We start from the raw sequence: 16,869 nt of genomic DNA on the forward strand, positions 1-16,869 counted from the left end.
TTTGTCCTACATGTTTCTCATTTTAGTGTCAGTCAAACACCAATCTTTAATCCTATTGTTGAAGAGGATAATAAGCTTATACTTATGTATAGAGTTAGTAAATAGCTCTAGTCTTTGTTTGCTTTGGCCAAATCCTGTTCAAGTGGTGGGTTAACTAACAATCAACAATGAAAGGACATTCCTGAAACTCGTTGACTTGGGGATGATTTGAAGTGACCGCCAATTATGACAATTTGATATGAAATACCAGCGATGTGGAAAAAGAGGAATATTGTAGCACCAAAATAATGTATCCTTTTACTGAAGGAGCAAAGTTTAACAAGCCATAACTCCGCTTCTGGATATTGTTTGAAGTCAAATGATATATCATATTGTAAAGCTTATGATATATATTTTCTAAACACGGAAGAAAACAAAATTGACCAGGGGCCAACTTTACGAGCGTTTCGACGTGGACGGTCACATATTGACAAACCCCATATATCTATAAACCGTCCCTTTGTGTCATACTGACTGTAGAGGGCAGTGTTATCAATATCTTGCAATACTGCACAGTTGTTTTTGCTATGGTTGCTATCTGCATGCAGCGAATCTTGTAAGACATTTCATGAGTTACATAGAAATAGTTTTTAAAAATCTGGTAATAATATACAGTACATCAAGTATTATGGATATCACATTGATTTATAATAAATCTTCCAAAACAATAAATAAATGTAACCCATTGAATATTTTGTAGGAACCGACCAGGGTTATATACGAGATGGTAATAATGAGTACAGCTTCTGTTGTTATAATAACTCCTTCCTCTCCTGGACTTCATCTACCAATGTGGTACAAGTTGAACACCTCACTACACATCCTGGACATGGCTATGAGATGACGGCTAATTTCAGAGGAACGCCTAGTAGTGGAGAAAGTGGTTAGTTGATGTTTTTCTGAGATTCAGATGATGTTTTTTTCAAATCTTTTTAAACTTTTCAAATCTTTCAACTTTGTTGTTGTAAAATTGTTTAAATATTGCAGAATGTGTTAGTACTCAAAATTCAGATGACATTTTTCTAATTTCAAATCTTTCAACTTTTTGTTGTTGTAAAATTGTTTAAATATTGCAGAATGTGTAGTACTCAACTTTAAAAGTTCAGGGCTATGTTACTCAATGTATTTGGAGTGGTTTGTGAAATATTTTTGGTGATGAAAAAAACACCCTTGTTCTACAGGCCCGACCAACCCAGAATTTGTGTTTCTTTTTATAATTTTGGTAAAATCAGCATTGTGGGGTCAAAATCGATTAATTTTGGGTGAAAATGTTTAGAAAATATGTTTGCAAAATATCTTCTGCTTTTTGTCAGATTTATCAGATTTTGGTGAAATATTAGGGTAATTTTAGCCTCCAGAAAAAAACAACAACATGCAACAACAACAAAAAGCCTGACCGACCGACCCTACTTGAAACCTCCATCCGCCCATAGAACAGGGTTTTTTTGTCGCCTGAAGAGAGCCACTCAAACTATTCATGAAGTCACACACTGAGGGTTGGGTTGGGTGCTTGGATTTATTGGTTATTCAGACCATTTGCGCTACTTCCTAATACCTTTATTTATCATATTCAATACGGGAGACAAGGAAGATCAATATACTCAAGGGAGAAAGCCCAGTTTTAGATGTGGGAGGAAATCAGAGTACACAGGTTTTCTCTGGGTATGGACTGCATGGAAACCAAATGCATGTTAAGACCTCTGGGAAAGGCGGAGGCTCGAACATGGGACCTCACTTGTGCAAAGCCAGTCAATGAGATGAGCAGGGGAGAGTAGCATACTCACTATAATGCACAAACTGCAACTATGAAAAAAAATGTTGGCACATTTTACCATATTTACCTGTGTTGTGTATCTCTGTCTCTGCCCCCGCTCCAATGTTGGACAAAGCCATGTGGTCAACAGGTCCATGAGACCCTCCAACATTGAAAGATGGGGGAAGGGTGAGATACAGGGGGAGTGGAGTCTGTGCTTTACATATATTGCATGAATATTTCACTCGTCTCTCAAATTTTGATATTGTTTTAGTACAAGTGTGCCAACTGCCAACTATTTATTTTCCAGAATTAGGGTCCCAAAAAGGGTAAATGTTTTAGTGCTATCTGTAAGTCAGGCTTATGGGTAAAATGTTTGTGATTTCACAAACCTGTTTATAGCCTCTAGTCTTGATTTTTCCTAGCCATATGTTTTTGGTCAATTAATATAACTTCATTCTGACATCTTGTAATGATTATTTGCTCTTGATATTTAAAGTGATATCTTGAAATGTTTTACTGCAGGTTGTGATAGACTGTTCACCTTACCATCAGGTCAGATCTCAAGCCCTGGTTACCCATCATCATATCCTAATAATCAACTGTGTACATTGCTCATCATAGCACCACCAGGAAAGCAAGTCAATCTTAGATTTGACACATTTAATCTACATAGCAACTCACAAACTCAGGAATATTGTGATAATTCCTATGATTATGTACAGGTGAGTGTGATTATATGGCCACATACAAATGAATTTGTTTCATGTCCTCCTCCAATGGCGGCACTAGGGGGTGTTGCAATATTGTTTGAGGCAAACCCCCCAATTACGAAAAATTTCCACTTTTTGCAGCAATTTTGCACAAAATTTGTCGATTTTGCCCCCCTAAAATCCCCCACCCCCCCAAAAAAAAATTCCTGATGCCACCACTGTCCACCTACCTCCTCACTTTCTGGCATCAGTTCATATATTTTTTGTTTTTTAATTTTTCACATTAGATTTAAGTTTTTAATACTTCATTAAAATGCTAATAAACAAGTTTAACTTTCAAAGTGTTTTGTGGAACTCTAAGAGGTCCTAACCCCATATCTTAAAATAAGAAAAGGGCCTCATTATTTTCCTTGAAGGTGCTGAAAACTGTTAGCAATGTCAATTTTGTGTGAAAACTGCTGTATCAGTGTCATTTTTGCCACCTCCCTCCATCCTTACTTTTTCAAAACAAAATTTATAAACCTGAAGAAAAATTTACTTGTGTTGAAGCTGGTCATCACAAGAGATAGCATGGCTTCATCGGAAAGGTGGCTATAGGGATGTGATTCCAGTAGCAGTTTCAGGTTCTCAGCTATGGTTTCAAATTTCAGAAGTGGCTTAGATAAAGCTTTATCAAAATTGTTACTTAAAATCTGGAAAAAGTGTTTTCTGTTTCATTGTTTTAAGCAAAAACAGCACTGATTTCTAAATCCAAAACATTTAATATATTTGTATTGGAATCTCTTTTCAGGCAATTTTTTTTATAATTTCAGGGCCAGTTTTCATAATCCTGGCTGCACATGCCCACCTAATCCAAAATCAGTTCCACTGGGATGGGGAGTTTATCCTAGCTGCAATGGTTCATCTAAATTGCCCTCATGTTTGCTCAAAATATCTGCATCTCCTCCTTATTCCATGAACAAAATAGTGTTCCCTCCTCTTTCCTGAAAGAAATTTATTCCCACATTCCTGCAATTTCCTGTAAAAATGACATGCCTCTTTTTCCCCTCAATGTTTTCTACTAGTAGAATAAATGATGATAGCAATTTTAACCAATATTGTTTTTCTTACTTTTCAGATTTTTGACATGAATAATAGCAATCAGAATGTACTACACTGTGGAAGATATCAAGACCCAGCCAATATCAGGATACCTCCTCTTAACAACCGTGTCATGATTCAATTTCAAAGTAATAATGATGGCTTAGTTAATCAAGGATTCTATGCCAGTTATGACCTTGTTGATGTTGAATAAAGAAAAAATCTGTGACATAATCAAGGAAAAAAGGTCATTTGTTGCTCAACTTAATTTGAAGATTTGGCAAAAGATGAATTTTTGAGGTTGGTCCAGTCATAACCCTGAAATTTTGGACACTTTTGGCCATATAACTGCCAAAATGCTGGTCTAGTTACATATAGGCTAAGTAAATAGCTCTTTCACTTCTGGGTGATTTTTGAAATCACCCAGAAGTGAAGGAGCTATATCGATGAAATTTTGTCTCTTAACAACCGTGTCATGATTCAGTTTCAAAGTAATAATGATGGGTTGGTTAATCAAGGATTCTATGCCAGTTATGAGCTTGTTGATGTTGAATAAAGACAAAATCTGTGACATAATCAAGGAAAAAAAGGTCATTTTTTGCTCAATTTGATTTTGAAGATTTGGCAAAAGAAGAATTTTTGAGGTTGGTCCAGTCATAACCCTGAAATTTTGGACACTTTTGGCCATATAACTGCTAAAATGCTGGTCTAGTTACATAGGCTAAGTAAATAGCTCTTTCACTTCTGGGTGATTTTTGAAATCACCCAGAAGTGATGGAGCTATATCGATGAAATTTTGTCTCTTAACAACCGTGTCATGATTCAGTTTCAAAGTAATAATGATGGGTTGGTTAATCAAGGATTCTGTGCCAGTTATGACCTTGTTGATGTTGAATAAAAGCTAATAAAGACCATGAAAATCTGTGACATATTCAAGCAAAATAGGTCATTTTTTGCTCAATTTGATTTGAAGATTTGACAAAAGAAGAATTTTTGAGGTTGGTCTTAACCCTGAAATTTTGGGCACTTTTGGCCATATAACTGCCAAAAAGCTGGTCTAAAGTATACATAGGCTAAGTACGAGGGGGTATCCAAAAGTTTTTAAAATCACCCAGAAGTAAAAGAGCTATATCGATGAAATTTTGTCAGTGTAATCACTGGTCTTTATGTAAATTATGGTCCAAAAATGGTCTCATAAGTATGTTTACTTTCTTTACAGGTGGCGTATACAAAAACAACCCATCTGTGTGGTCAAATTTGGTCAAATATGCTTAGTTGTGGAGACATTTTTTCGGGCAACATAGCAAATAATTTATTTATTTATTCATTTTTTAAAACAAGATATAAATATCTAGGAAGCTTTTTTTTAATTAAAAACAACTTGATTTGCTTTACTGATTTCCACAAAAACGGGAAATATTGTCAAAATTTGTAAACTAATTTTTTGATATATAAGCAGAAAGAGAAAAAAATTGTACTTTTAACTTTTATTTCGTCTAAATATCATGTTTGAAAGCTGAAGAACAAGTTACATGTGTTTTAAAGCAATATAAGTTATTTGCTCAATCAGACAATCTAAAAAATCAAATGAAGCTCAGACAAACTGGCATTATAATAAAGAAGAGAAAAAAATCAGAACCGTTCGGATTCGTAAAATTATTATATATATTCGTAAAATTATTATATATAGTTCGGAAATTATTATATATTTTCTCAGGCATGAATCCTCTGGATCCTCGCATTTAATATTTAATGTCTCATATTGACTGATGTCCTGCTAGGGCACAGCAGATAGGCTGCCCTCTCTAATTATAATCTAAAAAATCATCACAATTCAGATGTTTGCATTTTTGTAAAGAGTATAGGTGTGCTAGCATACCATGCTTGAGATGTGACTGAAAACAAATAATGGTTACAAGTTTTTCTGTATGGACACTTAAATATTGAATGGAGCTTCATAATATATTTATTTATTTTTCTTTGTTTTTGTCCAATTTTTTCTACAGAAAATACCTCTATTATTTTAATTTACCTGTCACTTACCGTATTTCGTCAAATAGTCGCCCCCCTCAAATAAACGCCCCCCACTACTTTTTTCAATCAAGATGTTTCAAAAATTCCGATATTTCCATGCTATCTTGAGTAGTAAGCTTACCAAGTTCACCACATGGTCAATAATAGTGTCAATAATTGGCGAAAATCTGCATCGTAACACCGGAAGTGAACCAAAAGTCAGTGTCAAAAGTTCATAGTTCGTCATTTTAGCGTGACTTTTAAGCTTACCTAATGATTTTAATGGGAATTGTCGTGCTACAAATGACCTCTAATAAACGCCCACCCTTGGGAAAATGTAACGCTCCGGGGGCGTTTATTCGACGAAATACGGTATTAGCAAATCTTACAATGTTTTTTTTTTTTAATATTTTGCTAAGATTACAAGCTATTACAGACAGAACCTTTAATAATTAGAAAGGGGATATTTGTCTCTCAAAATAAAAATCACTTCCTGCCTGGTTTGTAAATACTGTCAGGGGTGTAGCCAGCATTTTGGAGGAGGGGGTCAAAAGAATTTTTTTGGGAAAACCAAAAAAAAAAAAATTGCTGGTTAAATCATTTTGGTATTAGGCCAAAAAAAAAAAAGTTTGTCTCAAAGCTTGCGCGCGCGTTTGTAAAATCGCAAGATTTGACAAAAAAGAAATCGGAAATTTTTTTATTTCAAAAATGTTTTTTTCATAGTTTTTCCAGAAAAGTCTGGAATAAAAAAATAAAAAAATCGCATTTCGCGTTTGTTTTTAAATTTCTCGTGAGCTTTGAGACAAACCTTTTTTGGGTGGGCCTTATGGGGCATGTTGGAGGGTATTATGCATATACCGAATTTTTAGAGAGAATGTACATGTAAAGTCTGAGAGATTCCAAAAAGTCATACTTTATTGGAACATAAATTTTACACTATTTTGGTCCATGAGCTGGGCGAAAACGGCAATATTGGGACAATGTGCATGCATAATGTGGATTTTCTTTTGTATTTTACACCAGTTTAGCCCATGATCGGACCTTTGCCTTCCCGATTTTCTCTTTCGTTTTTTGTCAGAGGTGCACTTTTCTCTTTCATTTTATGTCAGGGGGCACTCTTCCCCACTGGCTATGTTACTGAATACTGTGCTTTAAAGTGGGTGATCCAATTGACAATTTACCCCCACTTTACCCAATCAAAATCAAGCTTTAAGCTTATTAATAAAGCTCATAATTTTACCAGTTTACAGGCAATTGGCTGATTTGCTACTTTTTATTACTCCAAATTTCAATAATTTTATTTATTTTCAGCCTATTTTGAGGTTTCTTAGCCCAAATTTGCACACTTTTTCAGGCTTTTCCAAGTAAAATGATTATACCTGAGATGTTTCTTTTTTTATGACAAAGGCATATAATACTAGTATTATTTCAGCATTTTGAGTATTTAAAATTTGAAGGAAGGCTTTTAAAGAAAGTTTTAATTAACTCCATGATTGGTAATCATGGTGGAATACAGTACCACAATTATTGAGTGGATGAGTATATAAACGGCATAATATTTGTGCCATTTTGAGAAAACAGGATTTTGTATATTGTTTTTTTGCAATACCATTCAATACATGTTGAAATGTTGATTTAAGATGTTTTATCTTTGTATGACCTTTGGTGACCTTTACATTTTTCAGCTGCACACTCTACCCCCTCCCCTTTTTTTCCATACTTATCCACTCAGTTGTAAGTTCTACAATATTTATTTTTATGCATTGATAATTACACTATAGTATTAAATGAATTCAACTGGTTTGAGTTATCAGTTTGTATATTATAATTTTACCAATTGGTCTAATGTAATAAAAATTACATTGAAAAAAAAACATATATTAAAAACCACAAATGCAATGTTACTTTCAGATTTCTGGAAATTGCCAAAAAATGTCTTAAATAGTATTTTAATTGTATAGATATTTTTAGAACAGTATTGTAGGTGACTTGCAGACTTGGGGAGCTATCATTTTCTTTGGGATGGGGAGGGGGGGGGGGTCCAAAATTGACAAAAAGTCAGTGTCATCTTGTGAGTCCCTACATTTTGGTTTTTTTTTTATGGCCCCCCCCCCCCTGCCCGTCTGAAGAAAATTATAGCCTCTTAGATTTGAGTTCAATATTTGTTTAGGTTTTAGTAAGTCAATTACATACATTTTAAGCTTAAAATCAAAATGAAATAACTGAAACCAAGGGACATATGTGATTTGTAAGCTTTTCTACATTTGCATCATGGTTCTGAAAGGCACAAATTAACAGATCTTTGATCATGTTTTACTTCAAATTTTACTCAAAAAATATTTTGGGCAAGTAACGGTAAGAAAACATTTTTTGGAAATATTTAGTTATACAATTTTCAAAAATTCAGAATAGTGAGTACTTCAAGCATATGTATTTTTAATTGATAATTTTGTCAACATCTGAAATATATATTTTTTAAAGTTATTTGAAATATTTATAGGCTTTACATACTATCTGCAAAGCATAGTGATAAATATTTCATATTTTTACTAGTATGTGTAGGCAGAGGCAGTTTTTATTATGAAAATTTATTTTGGAATACATGTTTTTCTCATACTATTTTTCATATGTTGGTTCAAACAAACACAATATGAGAGTAACAGTAAATATGTTGTAAATTATATTATTTAAATAAATACATTTCCATAGGAAATTCCAGAAATATTAAATGTCTTTTGATCTTTGATATCATTATTTTGAAAGATGTGTTAAAAGATCTTGGTTATTTGGATAAGTATAGCAACTATTGACTATTGCAGGCATAAAATCATTTAAAGAGGACGTCCACACCCCGGCCCCCACCAGAGCAGTCATGTTCTTCTGGGGTGAACCAAACCTGCCTGTAGTTATCAAATTAATCAGTGACAAGGTTATCTCTGAATTTGACAGGTGCTAATTGATGTATTATTAAATCAATTGGCATCTGTGAAATTCAGAGATAATATTGTCACTGATTAATTTAATAAGCAGGCAGGTCAGGTTCACCCCAGAAGAACTGCTCTGGTGGGGCTAAATGATCTGTCAATTCCCCACATGTGTGATTTTTTTGCACATTTTGGTCTTAAATGTTCGCCTCATAACAACTGAAAACATCAGCAAATCGTCCCGGCAAATCGTCCAAACTTTCTCAAGTTATTTTAGGTTGCTAGCGCTTAATATTCCCGTTTTTTGCTCGGCCTCACTTTTACCGAAAAAAAAAATCCCTGTTTTAAATGGTCTATGCTTTTTCAAACCACCGAAAAAAATTGGGTCAACCATGTTGAAGGGGGGCAAATTGCACCTTTTCTCCAGCCCCCCCGGGTAGGGAGCGGTCACGGAACGCCACTGCCCTAGTACAGGGATCTATAGATGAGGTGACCTGTGATGTCACATGTTTACATTCAGACCGCCCTCTGTTGTTTCAAAGCAGGCAAAATAACACAGAAGTGTCTATGACAGACTACATAAATCTCTTTAAAACTCAACTTTTAAATATCTTTGAAGTTTTGTGTGATATTATGTACATAGCTTGATGCATTTATAAACAAGATTGATACCATTATTTGTATTATTTGCTTTGAAACCAAAGTTAATGAATAAAAATCAACTTCTTCCATGTAAACTATAGTGTTTTTTGCCTGACAATTTTGATCAAAGACCAACAGAGGGCGTATCAAATGTAAACACATGTCACCTCATCTATACAATGATTTTTTTAGATTTTGGGTGGATCACTGTATAGGCATTTTACATTGAAAATACACGTAACCCATGCACCACGCAATTGAATAGCAGCCCGATACTGCACTGGTTCGCTAGATCACTGGTTACCAGTTGCTCTCATCTATATGTAATCGGCAATCGCGGAAACCTAAAAAATGGGGGGCGCACATATATCATGATCGCGAATTGACACAAATTTTACGGTAAAAGCGGTCATACCTAGAAAGGATAAAATTCAAATTAAGAAAATATTCTAGGTATGACTTGTTGTACTACCACTGCCCCCTATAATGGTTTGGAGCCGTTTGGGTCATTGTTAGGAATGTGTTCCTAACGTTTTCCTACGCCTTTTAGGGCGTAATATAGAAACGGTGCCCAAAATATCTGTGCCAAAATTGCTTGCCCCCCTTTGACCTGCCAAAATCGCTTGACCCCCTTTTGACCTGCCAAAAATGCTTGCCCCCCCTTTTGGCCTGCCAAAAATCTTTGCCCCCCCTATAATTCACCTCCCGAAGTACACATAATTATTGCACCACCCAATAGGAGAACCTTCATTTTATAATAATTTTTGGTGTTACGCGCCCTTCATTCAAATTTTGTGATGACGGGCTGCATTTACCCAAGATAATTGCCAGGTCGAGTGAGCTGACCTTTCGACACACGTCAGACAACAATTCGGTTGAAAACTCTCGCTTTTAGCAGAGCTACGATCAGCTACCCTGATCATTTCTGACATAAACAACGCCTCAACAGTAGTACTTTGTCAGTATGGAGATGTACTGGGTTTTAAAACTTTTCGCCTGGACTGTGTGTTTGGTAGTGATCGGTGTCAATTCAGACACCTCTAGCGAAGGTGACAGCGGAAATACACAGAGTGATTCTGCCGACGTGGACGAGAAGCAAATGCCCACTGTCTTTATACCGATACTCGTACGGAATAAAGCACACATTGCCTTATTTCTTTGGCTGCCTTGAGAGACTACATTACCCCAGAAATCGGATATCACTGTGGTAAGTTTGTCGGACTCTTGTGATCTTGTCGAATAGCTTCAAATAATTCTCAAAATTTGTTTGAAATGAAACTTGTGATAAAAAAATAAACCACATGAAAATGGTGAATGAATGATGACAATCAATGCAGGCAGTGCTTCAGCCTTCAACTTTCAAGGAAGCCATGCTGCTGCAGTGCTGCTGTATGAGTATGGTTTTGATTGGTAGGGTAAAGGGGAGCTAGTCATAAATAAGTCCAAATCATGCTGCTATTAAAATGGGCAGAACCGTGAAGTATTTTTTTTACTAAGGGAGTGTTCATTAATACTTTGGTGGGGGCTGGTCTTCCTCAAATTTTTCGCTCGAAAACTCTTTTGATCCCCCCTCGATGGACGGCTAAACTTTTTTGACCCCCCCCTCTTTTGACATGACTTTTTGACTCCCCCCCCATAATCGTATAAAAAAACACACTTTTATGTTATTGAGTGAGGCAAATGTTTGAAATATTCCTGGTGGGACAATTGGGCATGAAATACAAGCACAAGGACATTTTCATTTTATACTTAATTTAGATTTGTCCCAAATCAGGGTGTTTATCTGATTTAACAGGGATAAATGAAATTTGGAGGTTTATTTGGAGGTTCATAGCCATAGGCACATCAGCATAATTTGGATCCGTGGCTATTTAGACTATGCCATAGTCGAATTTTATTAAAAATATGTCATTATTTAGTCATGATGAACTCATTTCGTTGAACTCAAAATTATACTGATGTTTATTAAAATTAAAGTATTCAATCGTAAAATGGTCATAAAGAGTTAAAAATATCAGGCGATTAGTGACAATAAAAGTAATTGAATGCAACATTATCTTGCATAATTATAACGGCTCACTTTAATACTGAACAATTCTGATTTTGGAATCTACCAGTTTATTGATAGCGAACCCGAAAAATTCGACTATGGACTTTGAATTGTAAGCAGAACTTTACCCCCTGGACTTTGCTCTCTAAAAACACGTTGTCAAGCATACTTGTTTATCAGTCCATTAACCACAAGTACGCGCTAGATGTTTGATAACTTTCGTGTCAACACAAAAGCACCGCAAATACCACAGACAGTTGTTTACGATGCAGTTAATGGTAATGGCGCGGGCCCAGATGATTTAAACCATAGCGAGGTATGGGCGACCAATCACAAGGAAGATCCATTTAAAGATGCATTACATCATGGCCAATTTTAGTTAGGCCAGAAATTGGCCTAACTCTCCATAGAGTCCCGTGTAAAAAATCTAAACCGCAAGGCAATGTCTGTAGTCCACTTGGGAAGCTAACAAACAGAGGGAGTAGGGTGACTGATCAGATGTGAAAATCTATCAATTGTGCACACATTAATTAAATCAGAGTTTTAAGCTTAAATACAATATCCAGAGTATGCACAATGGGCAAGTGGACTACAGGGTAGTCTAGTGGCTATTATGATAGTACAAATATTAAATGCGCGCGAACCGCGCAAACAATTTGGCCATATTGAAGCTTGAATGGTCAAATATTGTTAAAATTGGAACTAATTTATGCAAAAAGCTAAAATGTTCAAATATGAGATTAATTTGGTCACGCAAATGTAGGCCTACACATCAGTTTTGGCCTCCAAAGACCGTGGTACCTGTGCCCACTCTGCCCTATGGTAAATCTACCCGTGGGCCTACAATGTATATGTACAAAAATTTTGCAATGAGAAATAGTAAATTGAAGTGTGCAGTTTACGTGCAAAGAAATCCAATTTATTTGTAATATTTTCTTGATTTAGTTGTCATGCCTGCCAACCGTTCCGATTTAATCGGATTCGTTCCGATTTTTGAGGTCAAAGGTCACAAAAATCGGAAAAATCCTGCGTTTTTTGGCGACTTTGGAGAACCACTGGACCTATTAAGAAGTGCTAGGATCATTTCATTCACAGTTAATTTTTTTTTTAAATTGGAAAAAATTACAGTTTGTTATTTTTAATATATATGCAAACCATTAACCAATATTTACCTCTTCATGTAGCACATATTATAAATGCATGGAAAACCAATGCATCTATAATATGTGATAGAGGTAAACACTAGTTAATGGTTTACATATTAAGGATAACAAACTGTAATTTTTTCGTAATTTTTTTTTCAAATTTTTTCAAATTACCTGTGAATGATCTTGGCACTTCAGAATAGGTCCAGTGGTTCTCTAAAGTTGCCAAAAACTTTGAAATTTAAAACAAAATTAAGAAAAAAAAATTAATTCAAAAAAAAAATATTTTAATTTTTTTCCAACCTTGAATAACAAGTAATTTAGGGTCTATAACTTCTTTTTTCCAAAGTTTTGTTTCGCTTCTCACTTCACTCTAATTAGACACCGACCTAAGTTCCAAAGGTTGGCAAGTATGCGCCGTTACGGGTGAGCGCGTGCTTCGCGCGCCCCGGGTCGCGCGCACCCTGTACAGATTTTTATTTTTACAATGTTGGCAGGTATGAGTTGTATTTTGATCAGATTGGTACATAATAGCATAGATACTAAAATTAGTATCTATGATAATGGGCAATTCAAGCGTTATGGAATGATGCAAACTGCCTTTGTATGCAATTTCTTTTTGATGCAGCAGCCAAATATGTATTAACAGCACAAGGTGAATAGCATTATTTTACAGTATTTTTTGTTAGTGAATGATTAAGGTAGGAGAAACTTTTCCAAACCACCTAATTTCCTAATTTGCATATGCAAAGTTCAAGCGTTATGGAATGATGCGCATACCTTGCAGGACCAGTATTTTTGCACTAAAACATTTTTGACAAACTCTGTGAGTTTAGTAATCTGAGATATTAAATTTGCCACTTAATCTAAAGCTTAGGATGTAAACTGACAATTGTCAGTATCGATTTAAAAAAATTGGGCATCGTCTCTTTATGCCAAATTTTCCGACACTAGGTCACGCTTGGAATGGTGCAAGGAGCGTTATGGAATGATGCTGTGTGTAAAATCCCATAGAAAATGAAAAGCAGTCCATGTTTGAAAATAAAATAAATAGATCAATAAATTTGAGTAAATTGTGTTTTATATACTTGGCTACTTATGTTAGCTGACAAATATCAATATTTATCCAAAAATATTTATCACCGATTTTTTAAATCAGATAACTTGTGTTGCATGGTCACATTTTGAAACTAAAATTATGTCAACATTTTGCTAGTCTAAAATTCTTGGAAGTGAAATTTAGCACTGGGTGTTAGCCATAGGATGTAACATAACAACTATCACCATCTATCAAGAAATAATCATCACTGTTTTTATTTTATCGTAAATTTAAAGAAAAAATCCTTGCAATCCATGAATCCTTATGGCGTTGCGGAATAATGCAGGGTGTTTTGTGGAGTTATGTCACTTACAATGGTTCAGGCAATGCTGAAACATCAATTACTGTAAAGATAATTCTGTGCAATGCATTTCAGAAAGTTCTAACCCAAAATTGTGAATATTTTTTTTCAAACGGGTAAATTATGAATTATGCATCATTCCGCAACGTTGCGGAATGATGCAACTTTAATTGGTCGTCACCGCCATAAATCAGACTTTTTGAAAATTATTTTGGGTCATTGGATAGGGATGAATAAATTTGCTTTGCATTCTAGTTTCAATGAAAATCAACCTTATTTTAAAATTGCAGTGGTAATAAATGATACTTTTGCGTTGCTATGAAATGATGCTTTTAATCGTAAAATTGGTACTCAAACAATGCTGACGAAGCTACACGTTATAAAATTTGAAAATTTCTGGTGTTTATATTTTGAGCTACTTACAAACTTTATATTCACATGCATAATTTGTTTCCAAAATTTTACAGTACAGAGCAGTTGCTGTGTTTTTAGTTTTGCTGCTTTTACCAGTCAAGAATATGCAAATTTATGCAAATTAGGATGTTTTTCTAACAATGGACACCATTTCCTCCTAAAAAAGTACGTTTTCAGAATATATAGCTTTTTAGCTACAATATGAGACCAAAATCACATACTTGACTTGATGTTTAAATTTTGACAATTTGGGCGAGGTTGCTTGGAATTGACCATAATAGCCTACTTTGAAGAGATATAAAATTCTATGATAAAAAGTGCCAGTATTTCGTAGACCAACCCAGATGTTGCTGATCATCATAATGTTATTAATTAATAGATACTAAGTGCCATCATTTTGTCAAACAAAAGCACTGAAAACCAAAACTTGCCCATGTTAAAAGTGATATCTAGGGTCTCAATGCGCGTGAAGCGCGCGAAAATTTTGGGTTTTGAAGAGGAAAGCTTTTTTGTCCCCCCTTTCCTACCACCTAAAACTTTTTGGTCCCCCCTCTTTTAAGGTCCAAAACTTTTTGGCCCCCTCCTTTTACCAGCCCCCCACCAAAGTATTTCTGAACACTCCCTAAATAGAACCATGTTTATGTTTAGTTTATTTATTTTTTTCCTCTAAACGATGAAAAACATTACCTGAATTTTGTTTTTGTGAACCCAACGACCATCGGAGATGCGCTTGCCACCGAGACGAACTTAAGCGCATGTTCTGAAAGTAAATAAATAAAATAAAATAAAATAGCACTTTTATAATAAAAGTGCGTTCAAACATAAATTTGAAGCACTGTTTTGGGCCAGGGCCTAGATTTCATCTTGGTTTGCGACTTGCGAGAATCAAAGACCATCATATATAGTCGCTGTATTGATACAAGTTGATTCTCGCAACCGAATCTTATGAGAATCGATTCTGTGATTCTCGTCGCAATTGAGGCCCTGTGGCCTGTGGGCCTACAATTACAAACAAACTTAACCTGTGTGAGTGGAAAATATTTGGACTTCTTTTTTAAACGCACCAATGCAGGATATATTACAAATGTCCCCTTCATTTATAATAAGGGAGCGGTTCATTAATACTAATTAAAATACAAATTTTTCGCTCGAAACTTTTTTGACCCCCCGATGGACCACTAAACTTTTTTTCTCTTGTCTATGTCCCTTCTCACGTGGGTAATGAATAGCATAAAACTTGGGTAATTTCATTCTGTTATTTCTTTCTTCAGGATCAGAACTGATCACAATGTAGACAACTCCACCGCAATGCTGAAGGAGTGGGTTGCTAATGCAAGACCATACTATCATAAAATAGACTTTCAATATAAACAGTATCCGCAGAGATATCTGGGTGAGAGTGGTCCTGTGGACTGGCCTGATGAGAGATTTGAACATGTCATATCACTGAGACAGCAAGCATTGGAAGAGGCTAGAAAGCAGTGGGCGGATTATTTATTTGTAAGTATTTGTTTGCAGTCAGCATTGCAAATATTTGTTTGTATATTATATGTGCTACATGTAATGTAAGTTTTTGCAAAAGGAACTATTTTAATGAAAGATTTTAATTTGAACACTACACTAGCTATTTACTTGGACTGTTTTTGCTAGGTCGTTTAGCATCTTTAGCAGATGGTAATGCTGTGATGATATAATTATAGATTTATAAGATAGAAGACAAGATATCACTGAATGTGAAATATCAGAAATTCCGGTATTTCTAGGCAAATAAGAAAACTAAGTAGCCCAAAATTATATGGTTTAATTAGCCATAAATTGGCAAATGGCCATTTGCGACTCACTTTTCCATATTTAATCTTTACATAAATTTTAAGACCCCTGTTATTAAATAAATTAACATTCTCATGTTATACATTTCAAAGTAACAAGAAGCAAGAAACAAGAGGCAAACATTTGAAATCTTTGTTGTTGGTTTTTTTTATTTGACTGGGAATGATGTTAGCATATTTATTCATCTGTCATTGATGTGATGATGAGAGTGTCATCCTCATCCATCTAAAGCATGGGTATAGGTCACCTTTTTAACACGCCGGGCTAGAAATAAACAATGAAAAAATGCATGGGCTGCAGATTTTTATTTTCAAATTGCACTATTAAAATCATTTACAATAATTTAATTGGCTACCTTTTAATTAATTTTGTAAACTATGTAAAAATTAATTCATATGTTTCCATGTTTGCTTAAGGGGGTACTACACCCATCACATTTTTTGGCAGGTTTTTTGCATTTTGTGAAGAAATGAGAAAAAAAAATTGGTCAAAGTGGTATGCAAAATGAAGGGGCAAATCTTCTCGTTCTATTGGTGGCATCGGTATCGATGTAGCTTACATGCTTTTAAAGGGACATGCCCAAAAGCGGTACATGGGGGCACTTTTACAAATTGGAGTATATCTAAAATTTCAGAATTGCTACCGTGAAACCAGTCACACGCACAAATTAAGCATTAATGTCAGACCCTAAAAGTACCAAAATATATATTTTTTGGAAATGCATTAATTATGCACAGCTTTGAAAACACATGCTTGGCATCACTTATCATTATTAAAGAAAATAAACTTCTTTTTTCCCCTTCCAGTTGACAATAATATGCAAAATTTGTGTTCGCTAGCCAGCACATCTGTTTCAGGTTTGAAAC

The 16,869-nt window shown here is 35.0% G+C and overlaps 2 protein-coding genes across 2 annotated transcripts in view; both read left to right on the plus strand.

The window, feature by feature from the left end:
• LOC140137278 (A disintegrin and metalloproteinase with thrombospondin motifs 1-like) overlaps positions 1–5,947 on the plus strand; it is a 42,613-nt gene extending 36,666 nt beyond the window's left edge. Inside the window, exons 29-31 of the mRNA XM_072158923.1 lie at positions 740–922; positions 2,318–2,517; positions 3,623–5,947. Of these exons, the coding sequence (XP_072015024.1) occupies positions 740–922; positions 2,318–2,517; positions 3,623–3,799 (560 nt within the window). The 3' untranslated portion in view covers positions 3,800–5,947. The remainder of the gene's footprint in view (positions 1–739; positions 923–2,317; positions 2,518–3,622) is intronic.
• Positions 5,948–9,994: 4,047 nt separating this feature from the next.
• LOC140137944 (procollagen galactosyltransferase 1-like) overlaps positions 9,995–16,869 on the plus strand; it is a 36,081-nt gene continuing 29,206 nt past the window's right edge. Inside the window, 3 exon segments of the mRNA XM_072159750.1 lie at positions 9,995–10,307; positions 10,309–10,371; positions 15,445–15,673. Of these exon segments, the coding sequence (XP_072015851.1) occupies positions 10,129–10,307; positions 10,309–10,371; positions 15,445–15,673 (471 nt within the window). The 5' untranslated portion in view covers positions 9,995–10,128.

This window comes from Amphiura filiformis, chromosome 17, assembly GCF_039555335.1.
Source record: "Amphiura filiformis chromosome 17, Afil_fr2py, whole genome shotgun sequence".
NCBI classification, from domain to species: Eukaryota; Metazoa; Echinodermata; class Ophiuroidea; order Amphilepidida; family Amphiuridae; genus Amphiura; species Amphiura filiformis.